We start from the raw sequence: 12480 nt of genomic DNA, 5'->3' as shown, positions 1-12480 counted from the left end.
AATAAAAAAAAAAAAAAAAAAAAAATCTCTTATCTGGTTATATGCAGTAGGTTAGCAGTAGTGGGCCTAATGAAGTTTTTTGATCGAGAACAATTTTGCCTTAGATGAAATTGTTGGAGTTCACAAAAAAAAGCCAAACCAATAAAGTAATTTAACCGATTAAGAAAACCAAATCAAACCGGAAATAATTTGAATTAAAATTTGTAAACCGAGATGACCAAAACCAAACTCTCTCACGCAAATCTTCTTGTTCGATCTAACGTCAATCGAATCCGTCATCATCGATCTCACCTCTAACGCAATCTCTCATCTTCGATCACTCACAGTCTCAAAGATAATCTCTCTCAACCCTTTCTTCGTTGCGATCGACACTCAAGCTTCCACTGACGAGTAAAGAGAGGTTAGAGAAACACGATTTGGTTACTTTTCGTTTGAATCGGAAGTGATTTATAATTCGATTTCTGGGTTTGGAATCGTCTACCAAGTTAGATTAGTAAAGCTTTGATCCGCTTTGAGTGTCTTTGAAGAGTTGAAAAAAAAAAAAGAATTCTTTTTGATGAAGCGTACTGTTACAGGAATGGCACAAGAAGCAGATGGGATCAGATTGGAGCAGAGACATGGGAAGGCTCGAGTGAGAGTTGGGAGAGTTTGGCGAGATGCTCATGACGGATCTCATCACTTTGTTGAGTGGAACGTTAGTATCAGTCTTCTCTCTCACTGTCTCTCTTCTTACTACCGTGATGATAACTCCGATATTGTCGCCACTGATACCATGAAAAACACTGTAAGTCTTAAAAAAAAGATTCAAACTTTTTAATTGTCCATTTCAATTGTGGCTGTGCTTAGTCTTGCATTGTAGATCATAGATTGATCTGTGAAATACAACTTGTGTTGGCTCTTGAGAATATAGTGATGTTCATGGTTCTGATGTTGTATTACATGCTATTTGCCTATTTTAGTCATTTAGTGAACTTTCTCTGGCTGGCTTAGACTTGGATTGTTGGTCCTAGATTCTGGTGGTTAGGATTTGTTTCACCCACTTTGTTCTTATTCATGGTTAAATCTGCTGATTTCTTAAATTCACGTCCAAGTGGTTTTGACCAATCTTCTATGTTGGAACGAAGGTTTATGTGAAAGCCAAGGAATGTGAAGATCGACTCTCGGTGGAGGAATTTGCCATACTTATTGGTAAACACTTTTGCTCATTTTATCCACAGGTATGGCAAAATGTATTGGAAAACACTTTCACCATGTTTTTTTTTATAGTCAATTGGATATTTTCACCTTGCTGATTACCCTTAAAGATGTACCGTTTCTTATGCGTCTTGCAATACTGTAATTTTATGTTTTATTCGTTTTGCTGTCTTTTTTTCTCGTTATGGTTAATCTCTTTCTTTGTTGCTTTACCAGGTTTATACTGCTATCGTAAATATCATTGAGAAGCCCTGGGAGCGTGTATCCATCGGTGGTAAACCACATTTACACGGTGGGTTTTCTGACTTTTTTTATATTTATGGAACGAATTTTGCAATAATTTGATGATTTTCTCAATCAATCATTTGTTGAAGGTTTCAAGCTTGGATCGGAGACTCATACTGTGGAGGCACGAGTAGAAAAGTCTGGTCCACTAAACTTAACTTCTGGTATTGCAGGACTAGCTCTACTGAAGACAACCCAGGTATACAACATCTCTCTGCAGATATATGTTGTTAAAAGGTGTTGAATTTTTTATGTTATTACTGTTATATATTTGGATAATGCTGAGTTAAATGTGTTCCATGGTCTTTAGATCAGCATTTTCCAGTTTGATCTCTTGTATTGACTCGTGAGGATACAAATGTGTCTCAGAAACGTAGTGATTTAAAAAATATAATGTCAGTACTAGAGTTTTGGTTAATGTGCTAGAATTCTTTTTTTATATATCTTCTTTATTGCTGTGCTTCGCTTGAACAACTTAGCCATAGCTTTTTCTAATCTATTAAAAATTTGCAGTCCAATAGAAGTCTACTCCTCTAACTTAGAAACTCTATATAGAGAAAATACACAGAAGACTGATCTGAAGGATGAGTTAAAATCTAGAATTGATAGTATTAGTATCAGTCTACTTTGTAAGACTAGTATGTTGACACACTGATTTCAAAAGTCAAGATCTGATAATTGATTGTTCACGAAAACCGCTTTAATGCAAATTAACAGTCAGGATTTGAGAGGTTTGTCAGAGACAAATACACCATTCTGCCTGAAACTCGAGAGAGAATGCTGGCCACAGAGGTGAATGCATCTTGGAGGTAGGAGTTAATTAGCGATGCGACATCTTTCTTATTTGTGATTGATTCTTGAAACCGACATACACGTTAATGGTGGCAGGTACTCGTATGATTCAGTTGCAAGCATCCCAACAAAAGGACTCTACTTCAGCGAGAACTTCATGGATGTAAAGAAAGTTCTGATGGAGACATTCTTTGGTCCTCCAGAAACGGTGTGTATAGCCCTTCAGTCCAACGCACTCTCTATCTTATGGGAAGCGCTGTACTCAGAAGGTATCAGCATATTCTGTGTATTTTCTCTTTGTTTTCTGTTGTGATTATGTGATTCTTACCATGATTAGCTTCTTGTTAACATGAACAGGTTCACTGATGTATCATCGATTCACCTGAAAATGCCAAATATTCACTTTCTACCTGTAAACCTTTCAACCAAGGAAAACCCTTCAATGGTGAAGGTAAGAATGTCTCTGTGATCTTACCTTTTATGATGAAACAATCAGATTAAGTACGGTTAGATTAAAAAAAAAAAAAAAAATACTCAGATAATATGCCACAACACATTTGGTTTCTAATAATTTACTTTTGCAGTTTAAAGATGATGTGTACCTGCCAACCGATGAACCTCATGGATCTATAGAAGCGACCGTAAGCCGCATAACCTCGAAACTGTAAGCTTCAGGACAATACAAGGACAAACTAAAGACTATTTCACAAGTTCTGCAACTTTTGGCCTTTGCCTCGTTTATAATATAAAATAAAAAGGGACACATTATGTTGTAATTTGTTAAAAAATTATGTTTTTTTAAAACACAAAATTTTACTTGTGCCCTACAGCAGAACCTCTTTAAATTAATGCACAATATTCTAAAAACTTGACAAATAACTGGGGAGGCTCCGGTATATCTCTAACAATTGACATTTTTCAAATTAATTAGGTTAATGAATTTTGTAACAGTTCATTCACCATTCTTCACGTGTTCAAGAATGTATATAGTTGAGCCATCGTTCGATCAAGCGTTGTGATACGGTTTCGCTACGTTTGTATCTTGAGATCCATGCACTCTTTCTTTTATCGTTTTACAAAAGTTTTAATTGTTAAATCTCATTTGGATTTCTGCGGTCATATAGTTTTAACCAAAAGTAAATTCGTTTTCTACTCACTGGATTTAAAAATGCGAAAAGTAACAATATCAATTTCTAGAGTATTATATTCGATTTTTGAACGTTTCTGTGAAGGCCTTCGGATGTGTTTCACAAAACGCTTCATCACAATATTCTCGATATTTTTAACGTTTTCTCGAAGGCCTTCCAATGGCCTTGTCGTCGAGGCGTCGGCAACTAGGAAATTAATTCACCCTCTAAACACAATGAAGCGTTATTTACGGTTGATTTAAATCAGTAGAATAATAAAACAGTTTTTGTATTTACTTAGATTTGTTAGACAAAACACAATAATAGGAAATTCATCTTATAAAGTTGGAAAAACACAGTTGAGCACACAAACGCACAACAATAAGAGAGCATTATATTTTTGTAATCACTTATTGCAACAACATTGAACATTATTATAAGAAACAATAAAACATGCTCCATTTCTGAACCCTCTTGCTTGACAAGCAGGCTGACATTCATGGCTTCCAAACTGGAACCGCACACATGGAATACCAATGCAGTTTCCAGGGTCTGCACGTATATAAACAACAAGTGATCACTAATTATATATATGCCATATATATTGTATAAGTGTTCAATAAAATATCACACTTTTTTTTTAAAAAAAATAGCATAGATTACACACATAAATATGTATATGGCTAATGGCTATTCTATATATTTTTCCTGAGAAAATGTTATTCAAGTAATGGTTTTCAATGATTAATCGTAGTTATATAAAAGATACTATTATGTACACACAAAACAATAAATGCTACTATTTTTGTAAAGAGAAACCTTACCTCCGAAGGCCAAAACGTCATTTTTCGACATCGAAATTGCCAATATTACTACAAGAAAGAAAGAAACAATAGTTTTTGTGATACTCATCATGTTTTTTTTCCAAGAATTATTGGTATATGAGAAATATATATGTGTTATATGTTTTAGCTTTTTCACAAAAAGGTCTATTTATATTGATCGTGTATAATGTGATAAAACGGATCAGTTATAAATGCGTATCCAAACAGATTTAAAAAAAAATAAAATAATCAATTTCGTTTGATATATAAGGAAATCGAAATTAAATTCTATATGCCAATATAAATAGAACCGATAATTACTCAATATCTTTGGAAACTGTTTAAATGTTGCTTCCATAATAAATCAAAGAATAAAATTAAAATTATATATATATATATATACATATTTGATTTGGTTTTATATTGTGAGATATTTATGTAAACAACAAATCAATTTAATAAAATTAAACAAAAACAAATAATAATTTAGTTTAGATTTTACAATATTTCCGTAACAAAATCAAAATAATTAATTATGATTAGTATATATGGAAAAAATTAAAAATCGAAATTTTATACATGTAAACAAATTTAATTTGATACATGTAAATATCTGTACTATATTTTTGCAATAGTTTTATGAAATTAAATCCTGCTTTTTGACTTATTTACGATCTATGCCACTGCATTCAATACAATATAAACTTTAAAAAAATTCTCGCCACATTTAAGTAACTAACATCTTTTTTAAAAACCCCATAAAAAACATCCTAGATTATGTCAGTACTCAATATCCCATAAAAGTAGTTTCAAAAAAATAAGAAAGGCAAACAAACTTAATTCCTTAAAATTATCCACCAAAATCTCTGCAAAATAAAAACAAAGAAACAAAATCAGTGTGCCGGAAAATAAGTTACCAAACTGGCATATAAACTTATTGCAGAGTATATAAGCGATTGCCTAAATTATTTTAAAATGTAAGATTAGGCAAATAACATTGAAATAATAACTCGATGTGACAATCAATGTCACGCACCTTAAGCGGCGATCAACATCAATATCCCATTAAATTACTTATCAAATTCGCATATAAACTAATTGCACAATATATAATCAATTCGCTAAATTACTTCAATTTGTAAAATTAGGCAAAAACATTTGAAAAAATCTCAACATTTTTATGACTGATTCTATTGTACCGCATATTCTTATTCTTCACAAGATTTATTCTTGCTCACCAAGGATTCATTTACCTAGGGATGTTATGGTGGGTAAAAAAACTCTGTCCAGTCCGAACCTGAAACTAGTCCGTCTAGAAAAAACCTGAATTCACAAAACTCGAACGGGTTTTAAGGATTGTGAGTAAATCCGAACGGTTTTTTAGTCTTGTGGGTACCCCAATTTTTTTTTGTCTTATGTGATGTATTTTGGATATTACATTATGAAATTTTATATCTTTAGTTTTTTAGTACCAAATGTGATTTATATTATTTATTTTGTGTATTTTATTATATTTATGACAATTTCAAAATTTTATAACCTTATATCATATAGATAAAGTATATCAAATATATTTAAGAGTTTTGTTAACATAGATAAAACCAAAAGCATAGACAAGAACATACAAAATCATAGAGAAATATCAAAACCAAAAACAAAAGTCACAAAAACAACAACAATTTTTTTTCTCATTCTTCCTCCTCTATTTCTTCCAAAAGCTGATCAGAATCTAAACAACAACAAAACAATTGAATTTATGTCATAATGTCACAATTACATCTCTATTCTTAAATAACAATCTTAATTTTTTTTACCTTGATCTCATACACGTGAGCTACTAGCCACAGATGTAGTACATTCAACTCCATCATCAAAGTTGTCTTCAATGTTATTTGTAATTAGAAAATATAAATAAACAAAGCAAGGGAAGTTAATTATAAAAATAAAATATGGATTCTTACCTTCTAACTCAGCATAACCACGCAACCAGTTTCTAGTACATAACAAGACTTGAAAGATGGCTCCGTTGAGGATGGTGGCTCCGTTCAGGATGGTGGCTCTATCGAGAATGGTGGCTCTGTCGAGAACGGTGGCTCTGTCGAGAACGGTGGCTCTGTCGAGAACGGTGGCTGACAGAGTGAATCGACTTTGGGATTTTAGTTTTAGGTTAACTTTTGGGTGAAAGAAGAGAAACGATTTCATTTTGGTTTATATGGGTTTTTTTTTTAAAGTCTCATGGGTATCCATAACCCAATAAGATAAATCTGAACAAGACTCTCCAATTTGGGTACCCGAACCACTTGAAGCGTGTGAAATATTGACATAAAAACTAGACCTTTGGGTTTCTTATTTTTCATGGGTCCCGGGTACCCATCGGATTAAAGCCCACTATTAACATCTCTACATTTACCTAATCATCTATATCACAAACATCTACAAACCAATAAAAATAATTTCTCATCGACTCATCTCATCACTTACTACACCGACACCGCTTATCAAAAGTAAATCCATATTTATTTATACGTGTATCAGATCTTTGATTCCAATTCGGGAAACAAATTAATCGATTTCTTCATCGAAAACGTTAGAGTTGTAATCTTCGTCGGCAATATAAAACACGCTTGGGATTTGGTTTCCAATCGGAGAGAATCGTCGGTAATTCAATCAGAGAGAGTCGTCAGCAGTGGTTTCTATCTACTTCTGGTTTTAAATTAGGATTAAAGCTTTGCCTTTTCCCATTTTTACCTTTTTTGTATTTTTTTACTGTGATATATTTTTTTACTATGAGATACAAAAGTTAGATATCCTTATTATAGTAAAAGAGAAATACAACTTTGACTTCGGTCAAAAATACCCCTTACGCCAACAGCTGCAAACATCTCTGAGAAAGTCAATTTTGACTTTAATGTTTCTTGAATCGGGTTATAATTCAAAACAAACCCAAAATTTCAAAATCGGATTTACTTGATATCTTGTGGACATTATGTATGGGCTATCAACATCTATCAAAGACATTTAACGATGACTACATCCGATATTGTTTTCCGAATTCCCAAGATGTCGCTATACAATCTCATCAATATACCATAAAAATAGCAATCTCGGTTGCAAAATTGAAAAACAACCATAAGCGCTCTTTGGATTCCCTAATTTGAATCATATTAAAAATCGTCCAATAATTACACCTCTAACAATATCAATCTCATCAATTAAAAATCGTCCAATATAATAAAAAGATTACAATCTTGGTTCCACATTTGGAAAACAACCATAACAAACAAAGATTGAAATCTCATCATTATCGTTATCTTTACGGTAATTCTGAGATTTCGCATATATTCAAATCATAAATATCGGATACTAATTATCGAAGTGATTTAGTTGTTTTAGTATGGAAAACTATTCCATATACATCATATACTAATTTCCGAAGCTTTTAACTAGCCCTATATTTTTGGAAACTTATTTATAAAACTATAAAGCATATTCCAATTTAGATGCTAAATTAATTGCATATAAAATATTAATTCCATAACAATCTGAAAAAAAAAAAAGATATTCTCAAATTTTAAAATCTAGCCTGATCACAAACCTATTGTCAAATTTTCTATCCACCTAACCCCAAGAGACTATGACCTCTATAAATAAGTTTTTCAATACAAAAAAAAATAGCACATCAACACTGAATTTACCTTTTAACACGATAAGAGAGCATTTCCAGAAAGCAATGGCCCTTCATTCTCTTATATCAGAGAGTAATAACCTTACAAAGTTGCATGATGCGTCCAAGTTAAAATCCTGCATAAATGGATAATATAATGTCAGATCTATCCAGCCAAATAAAGAATGATGGATCTGATGAGAAAGTAAGTTTTCATGCGTAGAAAACTTAACTCTAATTTTTTATTAATTAACTTAGATCTGTTTTCTGTCTTACAGAGCAAAGGTAACTCTTTCACTTTCAAGCTTCACCTCATCCTATGAGCTTTGTTGGAAAGACTCCAATGGTATGTGTTAGAATTTAAAACGTGTAACGTTACACTTATATACTAAATATTTTGCAGTTCTCATTCTATTTTTTTTTTCCTAGGTTTCACTACTACTAATATTTCAGAAAACTCAGAAACTACTATGGATATTCTATCTATACTTTCATCTAAGCGTAAAGAAGAGGATATTGTTATTTTCAGGACAATCTAAGCACTCTTTCACAAGCAAAAAGCAACGGCATAAAACAATTACACAAATCCTTTGATACGCTTCACACAACAAGGTGACAAAATTATGTGTTAATGATGTTTTGTTCTGTTCTTATTTTGTTATTTTTTGTTATCTAGAAAATCAATCTAGACGATCTGTGTTTACAATAAAATTTTATCAAATATGATCTATATATTGACATTTGTTTTCAGGACATCTATACTACAGCATATGTTCATATGTTCTAATCAGGTATGTACAAAAATTCAATCAATATATATGACCTATTCATGTTTTTTTTATGTGTGTACGTACACTCATTACCTTGCTTTCTCATCCGGAGATAATTATATATCGATGTGAATAGACGAGTCCGGAATTCATATTAGCTAGATATAGCTGTCTTTCATGAACATAATCTGGATCTGATCTGACGGAAATGGATGCTCGAAACTAACCTAAAGAGAAGCCATTGATCTTCAACAGTTGAAGAGAGAGAAATTTAGAAAGTGATTTCACTCAGATTTTTGTCGATTTCGGAAACTTTGTGTACAAAAAGAGAATGAATAACAATAGCTTACCTTTGCAAAACTATCAGATAATCTAAGCACTCAGATTATTGTTGTATTGATCTTTGATGATTGAGAATTTTGCAGATCACCTCGGTCGCTGATTTTGGTCGGTCACTTTCCCTTTCTACCTTTTTTTTATTGACAAAATTGTTAACTGAAGTAAAATTATTTTGGGCTTTATGGACCTTTACAAAATTGTCTGAATTTATTTATGGTTATTGGGTTCTCATACGTGTTTGATAATTGATATGGACTAATGGAAACTGATGAGGTTAATTTTTATTAACCCACTACCATCATCGTTTATTTATCTACACATATTCCTCTTTAATTTGTGATGGTATATATATCTCTAAATATATTTTTGATAGTATTTAGTAGTATTTATAATCAAATGCCAATCAAAGGAAACCTTATAATATTAATTCGGAAGCATTTGATAGTAAAAAACTTTTTTCACTATAAATTATTACATGAAATGTTATTTTAATAAGTGTTTTCAACCATAAAACATAAAAAAAATATATTCTCATTCGTTATAAATTGTAATAACCGTGAAATGTGAAAAAAACGAAAACTACTGGCCATATGTAGCCCATTCATTTATGACCATAACAAATAGAAGAATTATCCCCTCTAAAAACAAGTGTATACTTAGGGCATCTCCAATGGAGGAAACTAAAAAAAGATTGTTACATGGGTTAGAATTATTTTAATATTAAATTTTGAAAATTGTTTGGTTAAATTTTTTTTTAAGAAACTGTAATTTTGTATGCCTCCAATGGTAAGATCCTAATTTTAAGTCTTCATATTTTTTTTAAAATTATAATTTTAGAAGTAGAAGTTATTTTGTATAAATTTGTAAACATTTTTTTATCTTATAAATCTTTAAAATTATAGCATTTCATAAAAGTTTAAACAAACATTTCGTAAAAGCATATTAAAAACAGATTACAAATACAATTAGTTGTAATCTTGATGTCTGCCAAATTATTGCCATATATTCTCAATCATATCATATTTCAACTGTTGATGTATTTTTCGATCACGAACTTCATTTCGACGTGTCATCATATTGGTGAGATTTGAAAACCTATTTGTAGAATACGTGAAACCCACTTGTGAAGTTTGGTTTGATTCTGCTTGTGTAAATTCTGACAAATCAAACTGAATGTACCCATCTCGTTCGTCTTCTACTATCATATTGTGCAATATGATACACGCTCTCATTATTTTTCCAATTTTTTCCTTATTCACAAAAAGAGCTGGGTTTTTGACTATAGCAAATCGAGCTTGCAAGACTCCAAAAGCATGCTCGACATCTTTTCGTACACCTTCTTGATATGTAGCAAATAAGGATGCTTTTGGATCTTGTGGAATTGGAATAGATTGAATAAAAGTAGCCCATTTTGGATAAATACAATCTGTGAGATAGTAAGCTAAATGATATTCGTTTCCGTTTACAACATAATTCACTCTTAGAGCATCAAAAATTGGTGAGCGATCAAGAATATTTATATCGATTAATGTACCTGGAGGTCTAAAAAACGCGTGCCATATCCAAAGATCCTGTGAATCTACAGCCTCTAAAACAATTGTTGGTTTGCCAGATCCACGTGTATATTGACCTTTCCATGCAGCTGGACAATTCTTCCACTCCCAATGCATCAATCGATGCTTCCTATCATCCCATGAAATCCGTGTATCTGTCCAATATCTAGTAGTCATGGAAGATCTTATGGTGTGAGTCTCCTTATGTACTCATCTCCAAATAAATGTATGATGCTTTCAACAAAATATTCCAAGCATGAAAGTGCAGTAGTTTTACCAAGCCAGAGGTATTCATCAACTGCATCAGCTGCAATACCATACGAATCGCTGTTGTAGTCTTCTGGAGTGCAGAGTGGCCCAATCTCCTGATAGCATCTCTTCTTTGTTGAAAGAATGAAACTTCATTTGAGAGTCGTTCAATAATACGCATGAACAAGGGTCCGTTAATTTTAAAACAACATCGAATTAGGCACCAAATTTATAGTAGTTTTTGTTTTCGGCAACTGTTTAATAAAATCTGTTTTTTTTACGACTACTAAATCCCATTCGTGATGTGCCTAATTAGACACCAAACTTAACAAAATATTATTAAATGTGTTCATCAACAAATGTTAATTAACATTGACAGAAAAATGTATAACTAGCCTCTTGTGTACCGCGAGTCATAATTTAGTATTGGAATATGGTTCAACATCACTATAAATAGGACTTATATTAATGAAAGAACATGAGGCTTGATTTATTAAGTGTCCAAATTTAAAAGTTAATCTGGCTTTTTATTTTTGAGTATTAAAACTTTTCAAAGTTTAAAAATATTGTAATATTTAATTTTTTAAAATTTCAAATATTTATAATATTTGAAACTTCTGAAAGGTACACATATTATAAATATTTAAATTTGATAGAATATTTAATTTATTATAGTATTAAAACTCTATTAAAAATTTAAGTAATATTAATATTTTAACTCTATAAAATTAAAAAATATATCAAAATTTAGAGTTAAATCCGTAATATATTAAACAACCTATGAAATTGGTTTTATATAATTTTTTGTTCTTCGTAATTTTACCAAAATACCAATGTATAATTGTGAGATTTTGGAAGTTGTTTAAAGTTGGTTCCATAATAACAAACAACTAAATTCGAAATTGTATATATATATATATATATATATATATTTTGGTGAGAACGAAATTGTATATATTTAAACTTATTTGATTTGGTTTTATTGGTCTGAAAATAAAAAAGATTTCATTTATTTCTTATTTTAACTCCAAAATGAGAACAAAAAAAGACTGGAAAAAACAATAGGGAAACCATGAATTCCCAAAATAATAAAAACTAACCACCAAGTAAAAAAAAAATTATGCTCCTTTGAAATTTTAAAAAGCGAAAGAAATACTAATCTCTATAATCCATTAATAATAAAAACTCATAGTCATAACAAATTAGAAACATATGTACATGGATCATTTATGCTTCATGGAGCATACATGTATTATACATATACTATATATGAAGTATAAACGGGCTAATTGAATAATAGAAAATTAAATTATAAAAATTTGAATTTTCAAGAAGAGGTTCATTTATTTTTAACTGTAGCATACATAGATCATTTATACTTCAAATACTTAATGGGAATTCCAAATTAATGTTGAAAAATATTATTTTCTTTTTCGTTAAAAAAACAATAAGACACACATAACGGAAAAAGAGATAGAAAAAACTATCCTTGATTTTGGAAATGTTACGTAGAGTCTCACACCGAATTATATATATGGAAAAGAATTAGATGCCTTGTCCAATAAATAACAGTTTCACATTAGCATGAAAATTGGGTTCCAAAGATTTGTTGATATGGTTTAATCGGCTTTCCAGTTTTTGTCGTATTTTACATATATCACCAGAATGGAACACCAACCAGGT

General features: G+C 31.0%; 1 protein-coding gene and 2 long non-coding RNA genes across 3 annotated transcripts; 2 read left to right on the top strand and 1 right to left on the bottom strand.

Moving 5' to 3' along the window:
• LOC104700982 (uricase) lies at positions 217-3120 on the top strand. Its single transcript, XM_010416601.2, is given in 10 exon segments — positions 217-400; positions 576-784; positions 1125-1217; positions 1411-1486; positions 1569-1678; positions 2197-2288; positions 2368-2474; positions 2477-2540; positions 2629-2722; positions 2856-3120. Coding segments are annotated over 9 exon segments (927 nt in total). The 5' UTR covers positions 217-400; positions 576-577; the 3' UTR covers positions 2940-3120.
• LOC104700981 lies at positions 7345-9147 on the bottom strand. Its single transcript, XR_753681.2, has 3 exons — positions 9007-9147; positions 8750-8902; positions 7345-8023 (listed from the first exon to the last, which is right to left on the bottom strand). It is a non-coding gene; the product is annotated as an uncharacterized LOC104700981 (long non-coding RNA).
• Positions 8015-8741, top strand: LOC104700980. The gene is made up of 3 exons (XR_753680.1): positions 8015-8091; positions 8165-8232; positions 8416-8741. It is a non-coding gene; the product is annotated as an uncharacterized LOC104700980 (long non-coding RNA).

This window comes from Camelina sativa, chromosome 7 (assembly GCF_000633955.1).
Source record: "Camelina sativa cultivar DH55 chromosome 7, Cs, whole genome shotgun sequence".
Lineage (NCBI taxonomy): Eukaryota > Viridiplantae > Streptophyta > Magnoliopsida > Brassicales > Brassicaceae > Camelina > Camelina sativa.
This window is presented reverse-complemented; position numbering and strand designations above follow the sequence as displayed.